Source organism: Carassius auratus, unplaced genomic scaffold, assembly GCF_003368295.1.
Source record: "Carassius auratus strain Wakin unplaced genomic scaffold, ASM336829v1 scaf_tig00020788, whole genome shotgun sequence".
Classification (NCBI taxonomy): Eukaryota; Metazoa; Chordata; class Actinopteri; order Cypriniformes; family Cyprinidae; genus Carassius; species Carassius auratus.
In genome coordinates, this window is record NW_020525058.1 from 2,673 (window position 1) to 29,869 (window position 27,197).

The 27,197-nt window shown below is 36.0% G+C and overlaps 1 protein-coding gene across 1 annotated transcript in view; it reads left to right on the forward strand.

The window, feature by feature from the left end:
• Positions 1-339: 339 nt before the first annotated feature.
• Positions 340-27,197, forward strand: part of LOC113076606 (disabled homolog 2-interacting protein-like) — an 82,476-nt gene continuing 55,618 nt past the window's right edge. Inside the window, exon 1 of the mRNA XM_026249297.1 lies at positions 340-655. Coding sequence (XP_026105082.1) covers positions 616-655 — 40 coding nt within the window. The 5' untranslated portion in view covers positions 340-615. The remainder of the gene's footprint in view (positions 656-27,197) is intronic.

Consider the following 27,197-nt stretch of genomic DNA (forward strand, 5'->3'; position numbering starts at 1 on the left):
ATATTTAAAAAAAAAGCATATTCTGTTTAATTTGTTGAGGCAACCTTTATCATTTACATTTAGTTTAACTTGATGCACTATTATAACCAAAATAAAACCGAAAATTAAAATAATAAAAGCTATATAGGCTTAATAAAAAACGAATAAAAAAAAAAAAAACACATAATTACTTATCTGTTAACCAAAATAAAATTTAAATGTAAAATATAAAAAGCAATTCAATATATTAATAATAAAAAAAACTTTTAATACTTAAATAACACTGCCCTTAAAATATATCTAGAGGATGGTAGATAGGCATGCTTTCACAGAGAGAGAGGGAGAGAGGACAAGCAAGTGTTCAAGATGAAAAAAATCCCTGCTGTGTCTTTAAGAGCTCAGGCGCTCGTGTGGGAGTGAGTGGGGCCCAGAGAAGTGGCTCAGCCCAACTCAGATCTGCTAGATGCAACACTCCAGCCAGAACGGAGCGCAGGCAAGCTGCACGGGACGCAGCGCTCTTCTGGCAAACAGGGTGACGAGGTAGAGAGAGAGACTGTACCCTCCTCGTGAACCGTTGCTGTGTCTTCCCCTCCCTTGGCACTGAGAGCATGTCTGATTTTGCCTGTCTTTGAAGTTATGGAGTTGGACAACAAACTCGAGCTGGACGGCCACCATGGTAAGAGGATACACTTTTAACAAAGCTCATGAAGTGTTGAGAGCCAGATAGTGAAGTGAGCTTATGTATGTGGGGCTGTGAAACAGATTAGAGCAGGCTGCCAGGGCTTTCTGCAGTTTTCACATTGTGTTGCGATGACAGAACAACTGTGATCTGTACTGAATGTGTGTAATTACATATTAAAATGTGTCTTTATTCCTTAGGGAAGGGTTTAGAACATTGGGTGTTGACAAGAACAGATGAAAACACTGTAACATCAACAGATGTGTTTGCTCAGGCTGCTACTGTTACCTCAAGGCAAGCTGAACCCTTGACATGCATTAAACCTTACCTGAAATTTGATCTACAACATGTCAAAGGTTCACTTTCTGTCTGAAAACCATTACTTACACCCTACAAATGTACTTCATCCATTTTAGTGTGCACTGTAAGAATTTGAGTATTTATGTCAATGCTTTTAATATCGAAAACAAACCAAAATTCTGGCTACAGCTCAATTACTTTCCATTTAATTTCATTTTAAATTAGTCCCGAGAGTTTGAGTGTATTAAAATGTTGCCATGCTGTTACATTAGAAACGATTTACACCATTGTATTCAGGAATGAACTTGTGGTTCATTCTGGTTGTAGTTTTTGTTGATTAATGTCTTTCTAATGAGACTGAATTGCACTGTGTTGAAGGATAGATATAATGTGGTCTATGTTCATGCTGATGTGACAGTCATGTGGGCTGAGATGAACTTTAGAGGGATCTGTGTCACGGATTCCTAAAACAAACTGTAATAAAACTTCCAGAGCTTGTCAGAACACAGTTTGTCATTGTTTCGACTTGTTTGAGGCATTTGAAAGGCATAAAAAGGAGTAAGGAAAATAAAATGTCATAGTAATTAGCTATCCCCACCAGAAGTTACAGGCAGTTATGATACAGTAGGTAAATAAAAAAATAAAAAGCACATTTCTTCAGTGTTTTACATGAGGTATTAAAACTTCTGCTGCCATTTTAGGGCTGCAATTGTGTTACAAGCTGACTCTTACAAAATACTTTTAGTTTGAATAATGGTCTTTTATAGCTATTTAAGAAGTAATTTGTTGGTAATGACATGAACATGCTCTGCTGTGGTAATTTTTCACTAGGAATCTGAAATCAAACAGAATTGTTTCAGATATTCCTCAGCATAACCCATGTGAGAGTTTTGCATTTCAACACAAAATTAAAATGTTTCGAGTGAATGAATAATGAATTAAATGGAGCTCTTTTGCTAGAGAGAATCCGATTATTTATATCTCCTCCAGTCCTTGCGGTCTGATTTACATCTATTCACTCATTATATTTTGAAAAAAACCTTCATGACAATGAAAAACCAAGGAAACATCTGAAACATTTAGTGGGATGGATGTTTTCTGTTTTGTTGCTTCCCTTTGGTTAGGAACATGTGGTTAAAAATCTTCCAGTAAATATGTTTTGGCTCCGAGCAATCCTGCTTGTGACTTTGCTGAGGATTACACATCCTAGACATGGCTCTGAATGGTGACAATCTTTGTGAAGAACATAATCCTTGCGGCATATCAAGATGAACATAATCTCCTTAGTCAGGATATTAGGACAAACATTTATAATTTACTCCATCTTGTTCCTGATGCCCCATCCAGTGTTGTATGCGATATGAAGGCCTGTTGTTGTTTCAATTTGGTCAGTTGCGCTGATGACTGTCTCGCCATTGTTATAGCAAAGCATCAGATTCGCCTACTTTGTTCGTGAAATATATTTGGCAGCATTTTGTTTTGGTCTTTTATCCTTTTCATTCGCTGGCATTGAGGACTGGCTGTGTTCCAAACACACGATGTGAGTGATGTACTCAGTAATAGACATTTCTGCTGTAACAAATAAGCTCTTTCAGTGCAGGGCTGTTTTATTTATGACATACGCCTGATAGCTTATAATAACCTTGTGTCATTCTGTAAAAAGTTTTCTCCGGTCTCATCTTAATTTGTAGAGACGTCTATAATTAAACCCTGAAGAGTTGAAACTCTTGCGGTGGTACTAAAATGTTGTTTAAATTTGCTAAGAATGATATGATCTGTGTTTCCCAATGCATTATAAACCTAAGTAGATCTTTGATCTTTTATGATCAAAACAATCATTGTCGTGCTGATTAATATTCTTTCTGGATTCTTTGATGAACAGGAAGTACAAAAGCAGTTAAAGCAGTCTATTTAATTGTAAATGCCAGAAAGAGGAATGGAAATGGTTGAGTATAATATAAATTCAAATTCGGACGTACGAAAGGCTACAGTGTGTTGAATTCGATCCCTTTGAACACAGAGAGGAAATCACAGATGTACTCTAAATCTCTCTTCATTAAAATGCATTACTCCAGGCTAGCATGAAAATATCCCTTAAAATTTCACAGTTATGCCTTGGGTAGGCTGGATGTTCAGGCTTTTCATCAGTGGTGGGAAATCCCAATTTAGTCATAATTGATAATAGAGGGTAGTCAACTGGAGTCTTTATTCTGCCGATAGACTGGGGAACAGCACTCCCCTAATTGCATGGTATTAAAAGAATTCATTATTATTGAGATTTATCGGGAGGGAAGATGAAACAACAGAGCGCTCTCATAGCACTGAGGCTATATTTTAGGAGGACAGTGGATGCCTGTTTTTATAGTAGGGCAAATCACTTTAAGATACACTGTAATGGCTTAATATCAGCTTTGGAAAGGGGGTTAAACATCCAGCTATGAACATAACAGAGTTAAAGATGTTATCTGCCTCTGTAGATATCTAATGCCATCAAAAAGTGATTTTGAGAACTTATAGTTCCCAAGTTCAGCATGTTTTATACTGCAAGCTATTGTACAAGAATGTTTCTTAGTGTTTTTATGCCAAGAATGTCACCGCCACCAGAATAGGCACGATCAAATGTAATAATTTTAGAATGAACCAGTGGACAACCCATATTGGTCAACCACTTATCTGAATATAGGGGGGAGATGTGTCCCTCCATGGTTTACATTCTGCTCTCAATGAAAGTTCAAGTGACACAAAGTTGACCTTTACCAAAATCCTGAATGGCTCCCATTAAAGCAAAGGACATTTTGGAAAAGGGCAGCTGTAAAAATGCATTAGAATCAGGAGTAGGTGTGCAGAACAGGCTCTAAATCCTGGACCTGGATGATAAGGTCATTGTTAGGGATTTGCAGAGATACTTTTGTGACATTTTTGTCTTGTCATTAGAGATGTACTCCATACATCTCTTCCACTGTCCATATTTAGCACCATTTCAAAATTGATAATGAGTCTTTTCTTTGTTTATTCCAGATGTAAAGAGTCTTTGACATGTGAGTCATCATAAATCCACATGGGCATATTGCATTTGAAGTCAGAACTCTTCTGAATGGGAACTTGGCCCAGCTGGTTGTCATACATCTGACCGATTTTCTGACCTCACATGCTTGACAGAAGTGCCTTTGTGTTGATAACAGCAGCTGTCCAAATCCCAGCTCTCTATCGTTTTTGTAGGATGTTTAGACTAGAACTGTACATCAAGTCACTTGTCTGTTTGTTGAGCTCATTTTAGGATCGCAACCGTTGTTGGGAAAGCTACTTTGAAATGAGTTACGAGCTATTAATCATGTTAAAGTAGTAGTTCACAGCAGTTAAGCTGTTCTATTGAAATATTTGCTTTTGTTTTCAATTTGACAACAGATTTGTGGCACTTTAACTAATGGATAATGGTCCCAAGGTTTTACAAATATGTGTGTGTCAGTAGGGCTGGGTGACATAGCCAAATATACAATATGATCAGTCGATATTGATAATTATCATGATAAATATCAAATCTTTATTCCTTTTAAGTTTAAAGCTAGATTTTTGCTCCAAAGTAAAAGTTGTAGAAACCAGACAATTAATAAATATATATATATATCTACATAGAAAAATGAATTTCTTAGTTACTGCTTACTGCATGTTCTAATAAGTGATATTGTTTCAAATCAAGAAACAGATTTGGGATGCCTGATAATATTAATTGTAATATCACTTTTTTGTATCTTCAAAACAAGTCCCTTAATTTTTTGTTCATTATCAAAACCAGTAACAAAATTTATTATGAAAGGTTTATTTTTTTTACGCATTGGTCTCCGATAGTAACATACATTTAAATCAAGATAAACAGTTAAAAACACATATAGAGCACTCCAATACCATGGTAAAAATATAACTATATGTTTTTAGGTAGCCTATTTGTATGAAAAACTGTAGTCAAAAACATTCAGTATAAATGAACACATGCTATAGCTTAATCACAAATACGTACTATAATTATCAATACTACTGTATAAAAATTCAGGGGGGATTTCCCAAATTTCTGCCAAAATACATTACCTTGGTGCAGTGAGTGTTACTACAGTAAATCCATGGTAAACGATGGTGATGTGTAGATTAAAAAGCCTTCTGACTGTCTCGTTGCACACAGTGTTTCTCCTGTTTGGCTTTAAACTAGTTGAAATAACAGAGTCATTTGTGTTGATCGCTGAATTCAAGCACTGGATGTCACGGCGCTGTTTAGTGCTCGTGTGATAGAGTAAACACATCTGTTTAGTGAGCTCGCACCGCGCGACAGTTTGAACTTTTGATCTGAGCCGATAAACGGTCCATGTAGCGCGCTTCAAATGAGTTGTTGTTTCGTTCACCTTTTGGCGCAAAACATTATATCGAAAAGTTATCAAACTCTTCATATAGTTTTATCGAAGAAAATCATATCGCGATAATTATCGAAATAGAATTATCGCCCAGCCCTATGTCAGTATAATTTTTTTTTAAGAAATTAATGAATTTTTAATTTAGTAAAGATGAATAAATTCGATACAAATTTACCTTAGACTGTAAAAAAGATGAAAGATGCATTTCTACTTTCTTTCCCTATAGAAAAGTGAAGCCAAAGCATCTTAGTTTGGCTGCTGTCATCTTGAGTAAATGACGTCATTTTGAGCAGCAGAGATTCGTTTGGAGCCAGAGTCTGCGCAGTAGTGTCGAGAAGTGGAGCCGCGGTAACAAACTCCCGCCCAAACTCCTGCAGACCCAATCAACCATGACAACACGCCCCATTTTTATAACATCAAGTTACTAGCTAAAATCAAACGTATCGCAAAAACTAACAATTTAACATATATCAGTGTGATAACAACAATTTTTCGGAAAATTGTATTGGAAGTGTAATTTTTTTTTTTTTTTTACTCAAGTCCCATTCGTTTACATTGGAGGGCAGGGTTTATGACCTGCAGCTAGACACCAGGGCAATCAAAGAGCCCGCAGCTTCACTTTTCAGGATGTGTGAGGGACACCTGAAATATAAAGTAAAGACTTTCAATTAATCAAGGAATTAAAAAAAAATAAGCAACACTTTTATAATACAATATTTATAATAAGAAATGTTTTTTTGCACATCAAATCAATATATTAGAATGATTTCTGAAGGATCATGTGACACTGAAGACAGGCGTTATGATGCTGAAAAATACAGAAATAAACATTTTAAATCATAATAATGTTTATTACTGTATTGTTTTGTTGAGAATAAGAGACATTTACATTTAGGCCTACAAAAAATTATATATATATATATATATATATATATATATATATATATATATATATATATATATATATATATATATGCAATTATTAGAGGTGCAATTGTATATATATATATATATATATATATATATATATATATATATATATATAATAATTGCACCTTTTGAATTGTATTACATTTTTATATATATATTTTGATTATATATTTTTTATCTATTTGATGATAGTTTGCGACCAGGTGGCTAATTTAAGTGAGATGGGTTGGTGGAGATGTTGTTTCTTGTTGACCTTACTGTTTTTTTTTTTTTTTTGCTCACAATGATTCTAACAACTAAAAGAGCAAATGTTATCATATGTGCTGTGTATGACCAGTCCAGCCTGTGGAGCGCTCATTATATGTCTGGGCAGCCATCCAGACGGCTTTCAGACACTGCTAATTCAATGTCCTTTATTGCTGTAGTGCAATATGAACCCTTGAGAGTGGGTTTTAGGTGGCATGAAGTAGATGCACATTGTGAGCTGAGCTTTTTATCTTCACTGAACCACAGATTGCTGAAGCTTTGTAACTGTTGCCAGGATGTCCAGTGGCCAGAGCTTTCATCGCCGTGGTAACATTGTTTTACCCCTTCCCCTTTCTGCACATTAGATTGATGTGTGTTTTTACTCGTTTCTCTTTTTAACTCGTCATTTGAAACAGATGTCACTGGAGATTTTGCACAGTCAGCAAACTCTCTGCTGGGTGCCTGATTATTAAGTTCGATGCATGGATTAGTACGACAAACATTAATTTTCTTATTTACTTGTTTGTTTTTAAAGGACCGTTCCAGGTTATTTACAAGTTACAGTGTGTGTGTATCAACATCATCTCTGGCACCAGATTACCATAGTAAATGTTTACTCATCCCTCAGTCTGTAAACACCAACAGAAAATGTATTTACAGTTATAATGAAGCCTAGCAGTGATTTACACATCAGCAGTCACAGTTGTATCGACCAGTAAATGTGACTTCTTTATAGAAGTGGGCCATATACTGGTAGACATGATTAATCGGTAGAAATGTATCAACCGGTAGCGATTTTGGACTTAAACTTGTTGTTTGCATGTCACTGCTCTTGTCTAAATAATTTTTGTACCTTTAATAAGAAGACATAGATTTAATTTACACAGTGAAGAATGTGCAGATTTATACAGTGTATTTATTTATTTATTTGTTTTCTTTCATTTAGGCATTTTTTTTTGTGACTGACTGCTTTATGAAAGAATTATGAAATTTCTACGGTATCAAAAATGTTGTTATCATAAAAACTTTATTTAAAGCAAAAATAACATTATTATATTTATCATTACACTGAAATAAAATTACTCATATAGCCCAACCCTACTTCTTAATATTTTTTTAGTTAAAGCTGCAGTTGGTAACTTTTGTAAAAATATATTTTTTTTACATATTTGTTAAACCTGTCATCATGTCCTGACAGTAGAATATGAGACAGATAATCTGTGAAAAAAAATCAAGCTGCTCTGGCCCCTCCCAGTGGTCCTATTGCCATTTGCAGAAACTCCATTGCTCCCGGTAAGAAACAACCAATCAGAGCTGCGGTCCGTAACTTTGTTTGTGTTCAAAATGTAGAAAAATGTATATAATAAGCGAGTACACCATGAATCCATTTTCCAAACCGTGTTTTTGGCTTGTCCTGAATCACTAGGGTGCACCTATAATAAGTGTTTATATTCGGACTATTTTAGATTGCTTCAGGGATACCGCAGCGGAGTAACACAGTACCTTTGTGATTCTTCATAGACATAAACAGAGAGAAGTAGTTCCGGCTACGATGTTCTTCCGCAAGATGCAAACAGTTCTGTTTATTAACCGCTAGAGCGTCAAAAGTTACCGACTGCAGCTTAAATAGGCAAATATATTATAAACAAATAAAATGAAATGTTAAATTGAGCCTGTAAATAATATATTTATCTAAACTTAATTTGCTGGTTTGCCCAGAGTGTAAACACTGTGTGCTTTTTATTTATTTACATTTTTTTTTAAACCAATTGTGTGAGTTTGAGGCAAACTATTTGTCTGGTTGACCAATGACAGATGGAGACTTTTTTTTTTTTTTTTTTTTTTTTATGCTGTAGAACAGAAATAACAATTTTCAAATTGTCATTAAAGTCAAGTCTTTGATTATTTTATATAGCACTGGATAAATTTTAATTATGTCAAAGCAGCTTCCCAGTAATGAACAGAAAAAGAAAACTGTTAATATTGCAAAATTCATCAGTTATGAAACAAATTCAACTTCATCTGTAAAGCAGCTCTACAGAAAACAACAGTATCATTATTCAGCTATAAATATAACAAAACTAAATGACTAGAGTAAAAAAAAAATCTTGACTGCTTAATTATACTGTTTATAATAGCATCCTAAGCCATTTCAAAAGCACTGCGTAGTTTGTACTGCTATTTCAGATTACTGGGAGATTAAAGAGTCAGAGGCAAGGCCGGCCTTCCCATAACACACTCCTTAGAGCCTGCGTTCTGATTGGCTGACATTCCAAAGGAATTCGGCTCTCCAAAGGGGGCTCGTTTCACCAAAAGATGGTGGTGCAGAACTAGAGAGAATGCCGTTACTAGGCCCCTAAATGCTCATGAAAATGTAAAAAGTAACCACTGTCCCTTTTGTTCTCCTTTTCTTCCCCCTTTCAATCTTCTCTCTTTCCAAAAGTGGGAGGCTCGGCTTGCACACAATGTAGCGGGCCTGAGCGGCGCGCTAGAATTCTTGTGGTAATCTCCACCACCGTGTGGAGGCGAAACAGCAGATGGATGTAACAGGCCGGTTTTGTTTGTATTTCTCAGTCAGGAGCTGAGAGAGCGCCAGACACATCCTTGAGTCCTTCAGCTTGTGTCTCGTCTTCTCTGTTTCTGATTGTTCTCTTCGCAGGACGGGCTGACCTGCTTCAGAAACTGGCCTATTTCTAAGACGTCCCCTGGGGGCAACCAAGGTGAGAAGGAGCTGTTTTTGGGCTCCAAAAAGATGAGATGTAAGGCCCGCTTTCTTTTAAACAGCAATGCGTACGCTTCAGGCTCAAACAGGAAGTACTGGACATCTGAGGCCCTCTAAGCCCTCTTTTAAGTCCACACTTTGCTTATGTAATCTAGCAAGTATAGCTATACTTTTTATATTTTTATTTAATTTAGAAACTGCTAAAAAAATTTACAATTACAACAAAATGGCAAGTGACACACTAAATTAAACATGCAGTTTAGAAATAGCAAGACTGCAGACTATTTTACAATGAGTTTAGTTTTATTTACGACTTTACAGTGTGCAGGTCAAACTAGTTTCCTTGCACTTTCAGATAGGATAACAATGTGTGCATTGCAATAATTTATTAATGCTTTATTGAATGAAAATTTGGCTTCCAGCTGTCAGTTTAAAGGTAGTGTTAAGTCACATTCCTGCACTTTGAAATGCACTGGAGAAAAAGCTTTAAACAGCCCGTAAACCTGTGTGGAAACATGGGAATTATTCTCTGGCCAGTAGAACTCTCAATTCAAGGGTGTACGTATATTAGCTCTGTCAGCAATTAACGTTTTATGACGCAGCCCTTGCTGTTTTAGCATCGACTGATGAACAAATGGTTCATGTCCCTATTCTGTTTTCCATTTTTCCGCTGTTATGCCTCACTCTTTCTCTCCATACTTTTTATCTTTCTCCCGTACCCTCCCCTTTTTGTCAGGATGTTGTTTTACTCCAGAGTAAGGGTATTCCAAGCCCGGCTTTGAACTTTAAAAGCTGTGGTGCTTCAGAGATGGCTAATATAGTGCCTCTATTGATCCCGTCTCCTGGCAACCTCTGACAACAACTGAGCAAAGGACAGCGCTCTGAAAGCACAGACAAGACTTTTCTTGTGCACAGTTAAATATAGGCTTGCCCTGGCCTTGAGCATTCTGGGAGATTTGCTCTGTGTTTCTTGCAGAACTTGTGCAGGTACTGTATAAGAAGACTATACAACTCATTGATACAGCGTACAGTCAGTTATGTGCAGTACCAGGAATTATTTTTGAGTATCAGCATCTGTGCTCTCTTCCATCCCTGCTTGAACACTTTTATTAGACAAAGGCTGTTAGTCACGCAAGCCATGTTTTGACTATCAACATTCAATCTGGACCATAATCCGGCCAAGGCTGGTCAAGAGGCCATCTGGCCAACATGCACTTTTGAATTTGCTTTAGCTGAACCAAAATGTATTTTTCTGACTAATTTGAACTAAATAAATGCAGTTTAAGATAAGCCTTATTCCTGATTTAAAATATGATATTTAAAGTTAATATTGACAAACAGTTAAAGAGATTTTGGACTTTTCCCATTCAATTAAGAAGTTTATAGATGTTTATTTATAAATGATTTATTTATATAAAGTATATATACAGTACCTCCTTTTTTACGTAATATATATTTATGTGTATATTGTTTATTTATATAATTAAGTATACATGCAAGTACAGCTCCTATTTAAAATAAAATGTTTATAAAATATATATTTATACAAAATAAATATATATTTTATATAATAAATATATATTACTTCTGTCAGCAATAAACTTAAAACTAATAAATTCTATATAAATACTTTTATAAGATGAATATAAATATGTATAAAATCCCAAGTTTGTCGGTTCTCATGTTATTTACAAGATTTGTGGACTTGTAGTAAATCTGAATTCCATTAATATTCAGCAATTTGGACCTCAGTTCTTAAATCGTGACTTACTCTTAATGGCAGTGAAGCATTCTCACAGTTTATTGCGGGGGTTTAATGCAGGCCCTGGCAGAGACGGTGGAGCTGTTGGAACAAGCAGGTGTTTGGCATATTTTACCCATGGCTCTTTGATGGCACGGAGTCCATTGTGCTAGACGTTCATTAACATACCAAAGCAACAGAGAAAAGCCAAAGTCCAATTAATTCACTGAGCAATGCATTCGAGATGTTCTGTAGGATGCATATCGGCAGCTGAGCACAGATATTTGAAAATATTGTGATGGCTGCAGTGGAATTGCTTTTACTCGGCTGAAAAATGCAGCCTCATCCACTATCCAAGGGTTATAAATACCTCTCATGGCCCATTTTATAGATCATAATTTAGAGTGCTCATGTTCAGCATAACCTGCCCCGGTTGCCCCAGGGAGAAGACCCCTGTAGACAGAAGTGGACCACTTATGAACCTCTTTGATGTATTTCCTGTTTGAAGTAACATCACACCTGATCTTAATGTAATAGCACTGCTTAATTGAGAGTATGTGTGTGTGTGTGTGTGTGTGTGTGTGCCTGCTGGCGAGATGATGATAGACCCTCGGTTTTAGATTAGACTGAAGGACAGTAGAAAGCATGCCAGAAAGTGCTGAGATTCTTGAGGAGTCCAGTCTAGACCGTCTTAAATATAGTACTCAGGGTTATACGAGAGTCCATGTGCGGCAATAACAGTTGTGTCTACACTTTGGTAAGCCAAACTATATTTGATACCGTTGATCAGCGGGATTCTGAGTTTTGGGTACCCTCACATTATTCTTACAACTTCATTTGCTCTAGTGGAGCAGATATTTCATGCTTCCCTTTTAAAGTTGAATTGAGTCTACAATATGACATTGTAATGCCAAGTTTGGCTGCATTGCAGTAAAATCTAGAGGAAAACTAGCTTGAATAAAATAACAATAATTAATTTAATGTAATTTTTAAGTGTCTCAGTGTTATACAAAATATCTTCTTTTATGTTCTGAAGAAGAAAGATCATACAGGTTTGGAGTGACATGAAAATAAAAGAGTAAAGAATCTAATTATAATTATATAAGTTTAAGTAATTATAACTTTAAGGCTTTACGCTAGCCCAAATGCGTAGTACTGTATACCAAAAACATGTGGGTGGTCTGACATTCTTACACCTTTTTGATATTTGAGGCAAGAAGTGCTTCAAGAGCATCCATAAAAAATTGCATAGTTGCAACATAGAAATCTTGATTATCGGGGGATAAAACCCTTTGAGAACATCTGTCTTGCGTATGATTAAGGTCTTCTGAACACGTAGAATAAACTAGATTGAAATTGGGTCAAACCAGAAATGTGCTACAAGTTCAAGAGATTGTTGTGGGAACTGAACCGGAAAGTAAATTACTTCAAGGGCAAAACAAATCTGAACAACATGTTCCTGGTCTTTTCTTCAGCAGCCATTAGTTTAGTACTGTTGTTCTTCTCTGTAATTGAGATAATTGCAAGAATGGAGGAAACAATTCTTCCAGCTTGGGGAAAACAATCGTGGCAGTGATTGTATTGAACATGAGACGAGTTTGAGTCTTAATGCACTTTTGAATCCAGTGCCAAATTGCATTTTATCTGCTTTAAGTTCTGGAAATTAACCAGCTTGTTTCTCAGAGTATTACTTTACATATACAGTAAATGAAAATCCTGTCATCATTTACTGAACCTGTGAGGAACTTAAAAAGTGATATTTTACAGAATGTCTGAGCTGCCCTTAATGGACCATTTGACTTTTTTTTTAGTTTAACAGCCTATTTTCATTATATGATAAAAAAGCCAGAATAAATGATGAAAGATTCTTCTTTTAATTAAATAACTGATGGAATGTGTTTATCTATGTTTAAATCGCACACAAAAGCTTCCACAAACTGCCTTGTCTTCCCAGGGATTGTGTAATTCTAACAGATAAATGAATAGCAGATATTTGAGTGTGGTCCACATAAACAGAGATGGAACGTGTGAAACCCTCGAGGCTTTTTCTGCTGGTGCTGGTTGAAACTGCTGGTTTTTTGTCTGGGAAGAGATTCATGAGCTTGTTGACTGTTGCTTCAGGATCTGCGGCGGGACTGCTGGGATTCAGGGAGCTTGATGTTAATGGTGTCTGATGACCGAGGGCCTCTCGCCTTCCAGGGGACGTCCAGATGTTGTAAGAGTTACAAGCGGTAAATACCCAGCAGCATCAGGAAACTGCTAGGCCCCATGTAGCTCAGTGATTGAAGTCCTGTCTCAGAGATTACGAGGCAAGTTGGATGCACAGTACCTGGTACTCTGTCCACACTTACTTGTAAGTTAAAGTGGTATGTTAATACTCTATAAGCTTTAGTGTTTGACGATAATCTGCTTTAGCTTTACGATTTACTAAAAGTTCAAAATTCAAAAATAAGGAGGCAAAGCTGTTGGTTTGTTGTTGATGTATTTTTTTTTTTTTGGTCCAATGTAAATTTGTGCTCTAGTTCTGTATGAACACTCTTGAGTGGGTGAGTTGTTTACTTTGTAATAAGTCTCTTTATTTCTACCAGTTTCACCCATTCAGGCCAATTTGCAGGCTAGTTGTGACGATAGATGGTCATTTGTGCATTGACAGGTACTGTAAATGAATCAATGACAGGATGATTGGAAGTGTTGCCTTTGACTTTTCTCCCTGATTTTGCCATATTCACATTACAGGAGCTCTATGAAAACGCAGTGAGCTCTTTCTAAATCTTTTTCCGCTGTTATACAGTGTTTACCCCAGTGGGCAATTGATGTCAAATAGACATCAAATTGACGTCAAACATAGTCATCAAAGAACTGGTCAAAAATGCAAATCAAATCGATGTCAAAACTTGACATTAAATTGCCGTCAATTTTTGACATTCATTTGATTTGCATTTTATTAAAAACATTTTTAACACATTGATGTCCTATTCTAGACCACAAGAATAATGACAAAACAGTATTAAATGCAAGACGTGTTTTATTAAATCCACTGGTTTATATCAGAATTTTGTAAATTTTTCTTAAATGAACATGTAGTTGTAATACCGTATACACTTGGTATTACAATTTCATTTAGCTGACACTTTTATCCAAAGCGACTTACAATTGCTATATATATGTCAGAGGTCACACGCCTCTGGAGCATCTAGGGGTTAAGTGTCTTGCTCAGGGACACATTGGTGTGTCACAGTGGATTCGAACCCGGGTCTCTCACACCAAAGGCATGTGTCTTATCCACTGCACCAACACTTACTTAATGTGTGGTTACAGCAAAAATGCTGCATAATTTTTTTTATTTGTAATTAAGCAAATCAGTATATTTTTGGTAAAATATAATATATTCACCTCTTTCATTGTCAGTAATTTATGCCTACATTTTATAAATAGTTTTTTGTTGTTGTTGTTTATATGTTTTTAACCACAGAAGTCCCAGAAGTTACAAGTCATGCAAAAATCAAACAACATATGACATGCCGAATGGATGCATTTTGAAGAAAAAAAAAAAATTATTTGATGACTATGTTTGATGTCAATTTGATGTCTATTTGATATCAATTGCCCGCTGGGTTGATATCAATGTGATGTCAATATGACATCAACTGAACGCCTATAACACGATGTTGATTTGATGTCAACTCAATGTCAAACATGTTGGCCCATATACTTACATAATCAATTTCAGTATGGGATGAACCTAATATTTTCACCAGTTAACCACAGGAAGGACTTGATGTATAATCTGACTTTGAAATTATGTTTTGCAGCATCTTGATCAAATCTTGTCTAATATTTGACGTCAAATTGACATCAAGGTGCCCACTGGGACTTTATTAAAAGCGAGTGATTTATACACTATTTGAGCTCATACCTGTTTTCTACCTTTTAGAAAACTGAATTATATTGAGACTGAAAATGTTAAATCAAATACAATCTTAGTTTTGAATCTTAGATCAGATCATTCTCTTAACTAACTTTATTTATAAGGTGCATCCTGGCATTTTATTGAAGGGCGTCACATGTATAACAACTTTCAGTAAAATGTTTGATTTTATTTATTTGTACCCATACTAACATTGATAGTTTAAAAGTTTGTAATATCATAAGAAACTAATTAAGTTGAGGGTGGACAAATGCTTGATATTTAGTGTATTTTGTAATCCGTTCATTCATTCAATGTTAGCATCTGGTCTTTTTCACTTGGCCTTCATTTGTTAGTGGATGTCGGCCACTTGCTTTTCTGTTTTTTCCGTTTCTCAGTGCTGCATAATAACAGCTCATGTACATATTATCTGTTTTTTTTCCTAATCATTGCAAAAATAACACAAATAGGCCAAGTTCTCACACGGCTAAAAAAGACTAATGGACTATTTCCGTACTCTCAAGTGGAAGGAACTTTATGTAATTGTTGATTTGGCAGTGAAAACATCTCTTCCCAAATTTGCCATTGCTGCAAAAATTGCATAATAAATTAAACTCATCGTGAGTCTCATTCAGGGCCATAAACAGTCCAGTGTGTCCAGAACGCTTGTTTCTTTGCCAGACTTTATCTCGCCTAATGTGTTCATTCTCCTAGTTTTCAGTGCTTCATTAATTCACATTGTCACATCATGACAGAAAGAATGTCATTATGGGTGTTCATTGGTTGATGATTTTGAACGTTGCCTTTTCTATTAAAAGCTTGGAATCCAAGCAAAAAAAAAAAACAAGTTTCTCTCTGTAGTTCCCAATCACCAAATGTGGTGAACTCTGTACTCTCACAAAAGCGTTTTGATGTAACATCTATAATGGCCAAGAGCATTATGTGTATTTCTTAAAACAACACCGAAAGAGCTGTTTGTATATTTGACGTCAGAAAAATAGTGGTTTCAAAGGAAAGCAAGTTATTGCATGTTTTGTCTAAGAAGGCGGCATTTGTGGTTTCAGTGGCCATCATACGTTTCTTCTCCACAGCTTGAGGTCCTTCTGATTGTCCTCTTTTTGTGGTGGCAAACTGCGGTTTGTTTCATCACTTCAGCAGACGTTGTTTGTTTGGACATTTTATTTTTTCACTTATACTTTTCTATTTGATCTTGGTTAATCTGTCTGTTTATCTTTCATTCTGTCTGTATGTCTGTCTTATTTTCACAATATGTTGTTGATGTTTGTGGGGATGCTCTTATTATATGTAATGTATCAAATTTCTTTTTTAGTACCACTTTGGTCCAGACGGGGGCACTGCATGTAAACATTTTCCCCTTTAAATGTGCAAGCTATGAAGAAGGCCCGAGGGCAGAAAGCTGAAGTCATGTCTTGATTGCATTTACCTGCTGCACACCAGTCAGTCAGCTCCCTGAAGTCGGTCTGATATTTACAGCAGTGTTCCTGCGCTCTGAGGCTAAATGCCTGTTTGTGTGCAGGCCTGATGTGCACACCTCTTGAGGTCAGTGCTATTAAAGGGCTGGTCGAGTAAAGAGCTAAAGATTTCAGAAGAAATCATAAAAAGAAGTACTTATGTGATTTTAATATGGTCACAATCATTTATAAATCTGGACACATAACTCGCACTTCCTTCTGCCTTCTGCGTTTGCTTTCTTAAATAATATTACTGGTCTTATTGTGCGTAATTCATCAGAGCATGTTTATCTACATGATAATAATAATGTTTGTTTTCCATAATTCGAATTAAATATTTTAATGGGTCACACCTGCAAATAGAACAAACAAATTATAATTTCTATAAAGATAAATTTATGCATTTTTAACATTCCAGTAAAAATATCCCCACCCCCTCTCTCTCTCTCTTTTATATTTTTATATATATATATATATATATATATATAATATAAGGATTGTAACATATTTTTTCCCACTGAAAAGCTATTTTAGAAAGACTAATAATACAAATGTATCAAGAAGCAAGAAGTAATTTGTTCCAGTACAAGGTTGTGTGAGCAGGTCAAAATACTAACAAAAAAATAATAGCTAACATTAATGATCCAATCCAATGCTGATGTTTAAAATCATGCCCTGTCTACATTTATTCCTGCTGATGAATGTTTACCAGATTATGTCATAATGGTGTAAGAGAACTGATTGTTTCTGGGGGGACACTGAGTCCTGCATTCCTCTTTCAGTCATTTTTGTCTTAACGCAACATATTAGAAGCATAAGACAGTTTCATACCGACTTTATTATATTTAGATTTGTATAGACAGTGACTTGGCTAATAAATCTCATGAGTACCGGTAGTTTGCATTTGTGATGGCTACCAAACATTGGGTTCCACAGTTTCTGATTTGCTTTACATCTCTGGAGAGATAAACGTTTTGTTTTATGTCTTCATGCACACCAGGCAGCATCAGTACACAGAGCCGTCCATCACTCTTCCCTATACTCTCCTTTAGCTTGACTCCGAGGCTCAGGTGGCATGTAGCAACTGCACTACGGGTAATAATATCAGACCTCTTATTACCCACATTTATTCCAGCACAGAGCTGTTCTGAGAAGCCGAGCAGACAGATTTACGCCAGCCTCTCCATCTCATCCTCTCTCGATGAGAAAGTTCACACCGGGGTCGAGTGTCTGAGCATCAGGAGAGAATGAAGATGGCTCCTGCCGCCTCCCTGGGCTCCTTCCATTACTCAGTCACCCTCCTACAAAGACCCAGCATGCCACAGACCTGCTCTCTTCCTCCTCACTGGAGAAATATTCTGTCACCGAGCTGCCAGCACGTCAACCCCCCCATCCATCAGCTCCAACTCACCGAGAGACTGTTACTGTCTTTAGCTCTTCTGCTTTTCAATTATTCCCTCTAATCTTTTAACTTTGTCGTTTTAAGCATTCCTGCTTTCGATGGTTAAAGTTCGGAGAAGTGATGCTGATATGGAACTTTCTGGATTGTCAGTCTGTTTTTGGAGTAATGAAAAGTTAAGCAAAGTTTTAAAGCGAGTGTTCACTAAATGAAAATCCTGTCTTTACTTACTCGCCTTAATGTTGTTTCAAACCTGTATGACATTCATTCTGCTGTTCATGATACTCATTTAGGCTATCAAGCTGCAAAAAGACAAAAAAATCGTTGAAAAACTATAATATAAGTGGTCCATATGAAGTTACAGTATACACCCATTTAAGCTACTCATATTTAGCAATATAAACCAATGCCATTGATCTCAATTATGCACATCTTTTGACATTTGAGAGGTATGGTGGAGGTTACATTTCTGTCTTTTCTTCACACAAAGCTATCAAGACTTGTAAAATATTTTTTTTTTCCTTAATAGAGCTTGACAGCTCCTGGTCACAGTATGCTTTTGTTGTTGTATAGAAGATAGCAGTGCTATTTTTGTATTCAGGTAAGAAATTAAAGCAGGTTTGGAACAATGTAAGGGTGAGTAAATGATTAGGTAATCTTTGTATTAGATGAATTAACTCTTTAAATCAAGCATAACGCATGTTATGGTCTCCCTCATGAAGAATGACCATGGTATTTTGTTTCTGCCAAATTACCATATTTTCACAGTTACTGTGATAACCTGATATTAACCACTACTTCATCAAAAAGTAATTAAAGCAACATGGTCCGAAAGCTTTTTAAGCTGTTTAATGTATGCTGTTGGAAGACAATGTTTGTTTGTTTGTCTTTTATTCAGCAAGAATGCATTAAATTGATCACACGAGACTGTAAAGATGTATAATGTTACTAAAGATTTATATTTAAAATCAGTGCTATAGCACAAAATCATTCAAACACCTATAAAATAACTTTTAATTTTTTCCATTTAATTAGTTTGCTTTGTTGTGAAGGTTGCACATTTGTAAATCCTTTTTAAAAATAGTTTTCATCTCTGTCTGGTAGGTTGTAGACATTTGGTTCTCAGAATCTAGGATTTCATCATGGAGGTGAGATGTTCTTCTGCGGCTCGTAAATCTCATTATTTCACCAGCTAGTGTCGTAGAGGTCACAGGGGTCAAATGCCTAGTCAGAGCACTGCAAACATATTAATGTATTGGATGTTTAACTGAGGGCGGGTGAAGAGACAGACCTCCTGTTCAATCTTTAGTGGTTTCAGCAAAGTAAAGCTATGATAGATACTCGTTTCTCTTGAATTTACAACAATAATGGGAAAAATGTGCACCTTTTATTGACCATACCTGATGAGCTATGTAAAACTACCAAATAATAGTTTTGCGTGAGAAACAAACCAGAATTTATTAGTTACATAAATTGTAAAAATTTTGACAGATTTTTAGGCTATTATATTTTACATGATTGGATTTTTTTTATTAATTAATTTATAATTAATTAATTTATTATTAATTAATTAATTTATTTATTTTTGGGGAGGGTGTTTAAGATCTTTTTTAAGCTTGATGTGGTCAGTATGAACTGCTTTTGTAAAATTTCTCCTTTGGAGTTTTTTTGGAACAGTGTAAAGGGTAAGTAGTCAAGTTTTGGGTGAATTATCACTGTAATCTAATATCTGTACATTTGATATAGTTCTTTTTATGATGGAGCTGCTCAGAACATGTCTGCACTATAATTTACACCCAAATTCACACCTCACTCTAGATTTCATTCCCAAAGCACAGAGGTTATTTGTGGGGAGGAGTTGACTCTCTACTTTCCCCCTGGTTTTTCCCCCTCTTCTCTCGAAACTCTCCACAATGTCATTTTAAGAGCAGTCCTGACTTGCAGAATCAGATGGAGAAATCTACTTCTCTGGCAGCGATTCAGTTTAACAGCAGCTTTTGAAGTGAAGACTTCCAGCAGTTTCTGAATCAATCATTCCTTAGGCTGTGACACAGGTGAAAGCGGATAGCATGTCAGGGGCAGTGAGGCGAGTTCTGGGGAGGAAGTGGTACTACTACAGACTTCTGGGTCGATCCAGGCACAGACAGCATGTTCGTTCACGGAGCCGCTGCCGCACTACTATCAAGGGTGATTCTGTCTTTTTTCTGTCTATCTTGGAAAAAAACAGTACTTTGCTGGGGTTGCAGAATGTGCCATGGTACCCTTATGCGTTTGTGGAATTTTTCATCATCTGATGATATTGACTTAATATCCATCATATAAAAGAATTTGCCCTAAAGGATGTTGGAAATTAAAGTGCACTGAGGAACTGACAGAAATGTTTGACTGGTTATAGTTTTCAATCAGAATGAAGTGTGCATTTGGTGTCTGAGAGAAAAAGGTGCCCAGGTTTCAGATATTCTTCTCCTCTTTGCTCTGTGATTGAAGTTTATTTTGCTGTGATGCATTTTTGAAGCAAGTGAAGGTGCATGCAACTTTTTTAGGGGACTAGACTTTGTTGACGTTTCAGAAAAATATACATACTCTATCTGGTAGTACATTGATGGAAACACAACATAAAATTATGCAATTTACAAAACTGAATTGCAAAAGTTTTTGTCCTTTCCATAATTGAATAAATATATCTAAAAAAAAGTATTTGTTTAAAAAATAAAATAAAAGAAATAGTGTATATAGCTGTTAAAGATATTTCAAATTCATACACATTTGTGGTCTTCTCCATGGCCGTCCTTCCACTTTCATGCTTTTTAAAACTGACAATTATAAACAGAAGAATTATACTTTTACTTTAGCAGTTTAAAAAGACAAGTTGTAGATTCTGATTCAGAGTCGAAATCACTTTAACTTCTGTATGAGTTAGCCTGAATTAGGAAAAAAAAAATCTTGTCAGCCTATGATGTGCTGCTGTAAGAATATCTATCCATTTTTCAGTAATTCACTGCTTCGATGGAGTTCATAAACAAGTATTTTTGTCTTCCTCGTGGTGAAGTGAAGCTTCCTAAATATAGAGCCTCCAGGGACTTTCTTTTCAGTCCTTACGATGATAAGAGCCAAGAGAGACTTATCCTATGTGTGTGTGTGTGTGTGGGAGAAGAAAGCAAGCAGTTCACAGTTCACACAATCCTGAAGAAACTGCCACCTCCTCTTTACATCAGGTTCCAACAAATTTCCATGAATGATTTCTGTTCTCAGTTTCTGGTGTTCTCTGACTTCTAGATTGTTTGGATTGTTGCATTTACTTCTTGGTTCGGTTCGTGTTCACATTCACAAGGCAACATTGCAAAGCATACCAAACTGTGTTTATGCAGGTCACATGTTAGAAAAGCTGTCCTCTTATTGGTCAGAGTTCACCTGTTTACATTCCTCTGCACTGACTGCTGCATTTCATATAGCATATTTCCCTTTAGGGATTATGATACTGCTTTGGTCCGTTGGGTCGGATTGCTTTCTAACCATGAGCAAACCACTCCAGTGTCTGTTTGCAATTGGGCTGAGACCACCTCTTCAAGGAGGTCTCGGTACGCTTGTATGGTCCTCTTTTGGTGTGCACCCGAGTGTGATTGCTGCAAGCAGCTTGTTGAGGAGAGGTGTGCTAATACTTTTCTAACCAATGCAACTAGCAGTGCCCTGGCAAACACCAGAATTAATGAGAGACTTTTGCAATCCAATTTAGTTTCTGATCTAAAGAAAGGAATTATAATTAAATGATTTGATTGAAATAAATTAATATATGTATTAAATATTTTATTATTATTTATTAATTTATTTATTAAATTATATTCTAGCATTTCATTTTGTTTTATTAATTTATTATTTTATTTTATTTTTAATTAATTTTGGTGAACTAGGATGGAATAATAAACTGAATAATGAAATAATGAACCATGGGAATATATTTTGAATTACGTTTTTCTTACCCTATTAAAAGAGTTTTGAGCATAAGCCTGTTGGTTTTCTTTATATATATATATATATATATATATATATATATATATATATATATATATATATATATATATATATATATATATATATATATACAGTATTGTTCAAAATAATAGCAGTACAATGTGACTAACCAGAATAATCAAGGTTTTTCGTATATTTTTTTATTGCTACGTGGCAAACAAGTTACCAGTAGGTTCAGTAGATTCTCAGAAAACAAATGAGACCCAGCATTCATGATATGCACGCTCTTAAGGCTGTGCAATTGGGCAATTAGTTGAATTAGTTGAAAGGGGTGTGTTCAAAAAAATAGCAGTGTGGCATTCAATCACTGAGGTCATCAATTTTATGAAGAAACAGGTGTGAATCAGGTGGCCCCTATTTAAGGATGAAGCCAACACTTGTTGAACATGCATTTGAAAGCTGAGGAAAATGGGTCGTTCAAGACATTGTTCAGAAGAACAGCGTACTTTGATTAAAAAGTTGATTAGAGAGGGGAAAACCTATAAAGAGGTGCAAAAAATGATAGGCTGTTCAGCTAAAATGATCTCCAATGCCTTAAAATGGAGAGCAAAACCAGAGAGACGTGGAAGAAAACGGAAGACAACCATCAAAATGGATAGAAGAATAACCAGAATGGCAAAGGCTCAGCCAATGATCACCTCCAGGATGATCAAAGACAGTCTGGAGTTACCTGTAAGTACTGTGACAGTTAGAAGACGTCTGTGTGAAGCTAATCTATTTTCAAGAATCCCCCGCAAAGTCCCTCTGTTAAAAAAAAGGCATGTGCAGAAGAGGTTACAATTTGCCAAAGAACACATCAACTGGCCTAAAGAGAAATGGAGGAACATTTTGTGGACTGATGAGAGTAAAATTGTTCTTTTTGGGTCCAAGGGCCACAGGCAGTTTGTGAGACGACCCCCAAACTCTGAATTCAAGCCACAGTACACAGTGAAGACAGTGAAGCATGGAGGTGCAAGCATCATGATATGGGCATGTTTCTCCTACTATGGTGTTGGGCCTATTTATCGCATACCAGGGATCATGGATCAGTTTGCATATGTTAAAATACTTGAAGAGGTCATGTTGCCCTATGCTGAAGAGGACATGCCCTTGAAATGGTTGTTTCAACAAGACAATGACCCAAAACACACTAGTAAACGGGCAAAGTCTTGGTTCCAAACCAACAAAATTAATGTTATGGAGTGGCCAGCCCAATCTCCAGACCTTAATCCAATTGAGAACTTGTGGGGTGATATCAAAAATGCTGTTTCTGAAGCAAAACCAAGAAATGTGAATGAATTGTGGAATGTTGTTAAAGAATCATGGAGTGGAATAACAGCTGAGAGGTGCCACAAGTTGGTTGACTCCATGCCACACAGATGTCAAGCAGTTTTAAAAAACTGTGGTCATACAACTAAATATTAGTTTAGTGATTCACAGGATTGCTAAATCCCAGAAAAAAAAAATGTTTGTACAAAATAGTTTTGAGTTTGTACAGTCAAAGGTAGACACTGCTATTTTTTTGAACACACCCCTTTCAACTAATTGCCCAATTGCACAGCCTTAAGAGCGTGCATATCATGAATGCTGGGTCTTGTTTGTTTTCTGACAATCTACTGAACCTACTGGTAACTTGTTTGCCACGTAGCAATAAAAAATATACTAAAAACCTTGATTATTCTGGTTAGTCACATTGTACTGCTATTATTTTGAACAATACTGTATATAAAATCCCATCCCAAAATTCAATTCAAATACACGTTAATTAAATGGAAGCCAATTCTAAATTTCTGAATTTGGCACAAACCTGGCAACCACTCATAACATACAATTGCAACCTTAGTTTTTGCAGCCCTATCATTTAGTTTCTCCCATTTCCTTCTTTTCATGAGTGCACAAGTATTTTTCTAAACTTCAAGTGTGTAGAAAAAACTTCAAGATGCATTCTTGTTTCATATCCATTACTTGGAAACATTGCACTGTTCAAACTTTGCTCAAACTCTTGTGGTGGCAGTTGATGAGATTGAGATTGATCAAATCTTACTGAGATTTTCTCAGATTTGGCGAATGTGTGCTGCATGATCTGTCAGGCCTTTAGCAGCACTTCTGCATTAAAACCCAAAGAAGTTCTGTTTCTTGACACATCGAGGGGCTTGAGAGACAGGTGTAGTCGAGGGTTTAGCTCTGTGACTGTTTCATAGAAGGAAGAGAGCTGACTTGCTTAGGGATTGATGCTTTTGTGAACCCAAAGCAGCATTTGCCATCAATTCTTGGTGTTACTGTGCATGCCTTACACAAGAGTTCAGCCAAAAATGACAATCTGTCATTATATACAATTCTCACACTTACATCACCTTTAATTGGAAACACTGGAACAGCTTGTTCTGATTAAATAATTGCTCTTCACAGAACAACAAACAGTGCTTAGTTATCATTCTATTTCTGTTCTGTTTGTCTCTGCCTGTTTTCCATTTCCTTTCACCGTGGTGGTCTGGTTTCAGGGGAGTGATGTTAGATGGAAGGCCTGCACAGCATTTTAGCTGTTTGACTGATAGGCTGAGAGGAGCATGGATATTATTAAACCCAGGGAATGGGCACGTAGGTTTGCTTTCAAAAAAAAGTTTTTTTTACTTTTTTTTTTTTTTACTTTTTTTTTTACTGCATTTGATAAAAAATGTAGTAAAACAGTAATATTCTGATTAAAATAACCGTTTTCTGTTTGAATACATTTTAAAATGTAATTTATTCCTGTAATGCAAAGCTGAATTTTCATATTTAAAAAAACTAGAAAATATTGTTTGGTCACTGTAAAATAATAATAGAAGTCTATGGAAAGTCTCCACAATTCACAGAGACAAACGTGTGTGTGTGTTTGTATTAGAAATCTTCTTATAGTTAAAGGATTTGGTCTGTATCTTACAAATGAATGAGTTCTGTGTACTTCTCCACAATATTTCTCTCTGCTTCAATCCATACTGAAAATCAATGGATATGCAGACGTGCCATCTGACAGAAAATTACTTGTAAAATCTGTTTATTTACTAACTGTATTATTCCACCAGATACTTACTGCGTCACAAAGTTATGAATTGCTAAATAGACTCAAGCAAAGTCAGTTTATTCTTTCCCTTTATACAATTTTGTTCATTGTCATTCATAATCACGTATAAAATAACCTGCAAGTCACTGTATGTCACCATGACACCATAAACAAGTTGTTTAGCTTTTTATGTTATTGTCTTTGCTTTTAAACCTTAAAAGGGCATCGCTGCCAAAGGAGTCAAAAAAACATGTTGTCCCAGGCCTTCGTCTAACCGAACCGAAAGGCCTGCAAAGACTCATCATCTCTAGCTGCGACAAGCTGAGCCAGATCTGAAGAAAGGTGTGCATTTAGATTAAGAGCAAATGAGACAGGCCTGTGAGTTATAGCCCTGCTTGAATGCTAAATGAGACCATAGCACTTCTATGTAATTTCCTGCAATGACAGAGTCCTCCGTGAGATCAGATGGAGGACGGTGGCACCCCGGTGCAGGCGTCTCTTACACAGCTGAGCCATGCATCTTGTTCAGAGCAGATTAATAGGGCGCTAGCGCCAAGCATTTCTGCTGTAATTCTTTGGCAAATAGCCCACAAGTCTTCCCAACATCTTGGGTTTAACTGATTTACATATATAGAACATTGTTTGATATTTCTTACCTGTTTTTAAATATATTAATTTATAAGTTACATCGGCCACGTTGTACTATTTTATTTTATGAATGATGCATTTATATATTGCTTTATTGTGTACTGCTGTACATCCAAAGTGCTTTACAATCAAAAAGTACATTGTATATAATGTACATTTGTATAAGCTTTAGTTTAGTATGGGAAATCAGTTTAGTTTTGGTTTAAATGTTTTGGGTCATAAAGTGGCGGTGATCGGCCCCCTGATGTGGTATTTATTTACTTTTGTCCACCCTGAAAAATGGAAAGTATATTTCCACAGCAACTCATAATCACAACTTCTGTATTCTTGTCAGCATGTCTGCTCTGGACAAATATGAGCAGAGCGGTCAGGAGTTCAGACCCCCTGCTCACAGGTCCGTGCCAGAGGAGGCTTTTCTTTGAGCCCCTTGTGTTGTCCTCTCAATATGAAAGCATTTTACTGTCTCCACTCTTCATAAACACTTGGCTCTGGGTGGAGGAATGTTGGAGCCATCTCTTAATTGTTGTTTAGTGTTTTTTTTCCATTCATGTTGCATTTTATCAATCATGATCAAGCAGCTTAATGATGAAAGAATATTTGAACCAGTTATTAGTTTGCAGGTTGGTAATAGCATTGTAGTCATCATTCAGAGCAAACAGTGCTTTCAACACAGCTGATGGAGAGATACTGATGATTATGAACATAGTCATATTTCCCTGTTAAGAATTATGTACTGTATATAATGTATTGGCCTACTTACAGACTTTTAAATGTTACGCAAAAACCCAGTGGATCTCCACTGCTTTCAAACACTGCATCTAAGTCAAAGATCATGTGATCTTGCTTCCATGCTTAACATATGGATCAGAATGTTGTGATATTAACATAACCAAGAGACGGCGTTGAGATTTCTCTCCCATGCATTCCAATCTGTTCATCTCTCTAGTGAGAAAACAGTGAATTTACTAACACACACACACACACAGACGGAATGTTCATATGTCGATACCTACGCAGGGCTGTTAATCACTCTTCCTCCATGTTGTCAGATCATGTCTAGTTTTGCTCAGCCAGCACTAAATGATGACTGAGGCAGCAATGCAAATCCTTTATTAGCACATCATTTTTATCATTGGTTTGTATCCAGATGTCAGTGATTTCGATGCTCTCTGTACGCTATTGTTGAATTGTGAATTGGTTAACTGAAAGTTGCTTTACTGTGTGTGTGTGTGTGTGTGTGTGTTGGAGGGTCAGCTTTTTTATAAAAAATAAAATAAAATAAAAAATAGATAAAATAAAACAGAGTGCTAGTGTTAGAGGGTCAAGTTTTTTATATATATAATAAAAGAAACAAGTATATAGAATAGAAATAGAACAGTGAGTGCAAGTGTTAGAGGGTTGAGTTTTTTTTCTTTGAGTAAATAAAAAGAAAACAAACAAAATTACATCATGTTGCTTTCTGTTGTATAACCTGTATTATTATAATGGTTGTTGATACTTTTTTGTCAAAAAGCTGATTTTGTAGTTTTGAGTATGTAGTTATATTAACAGTCTATTACTTAATTTAATATATAAATGTTATAAATGTAAAAATATACAGGCATCTTGTAACACCGGGAACACTGTCCCATTTTTACAATCATTTTTTTGGGCAACCACAGCCGACAGTTTTTTTTTTAATACCTTAAATATAACAGGATATTTTTTATACTGTAGAACAGAAAGC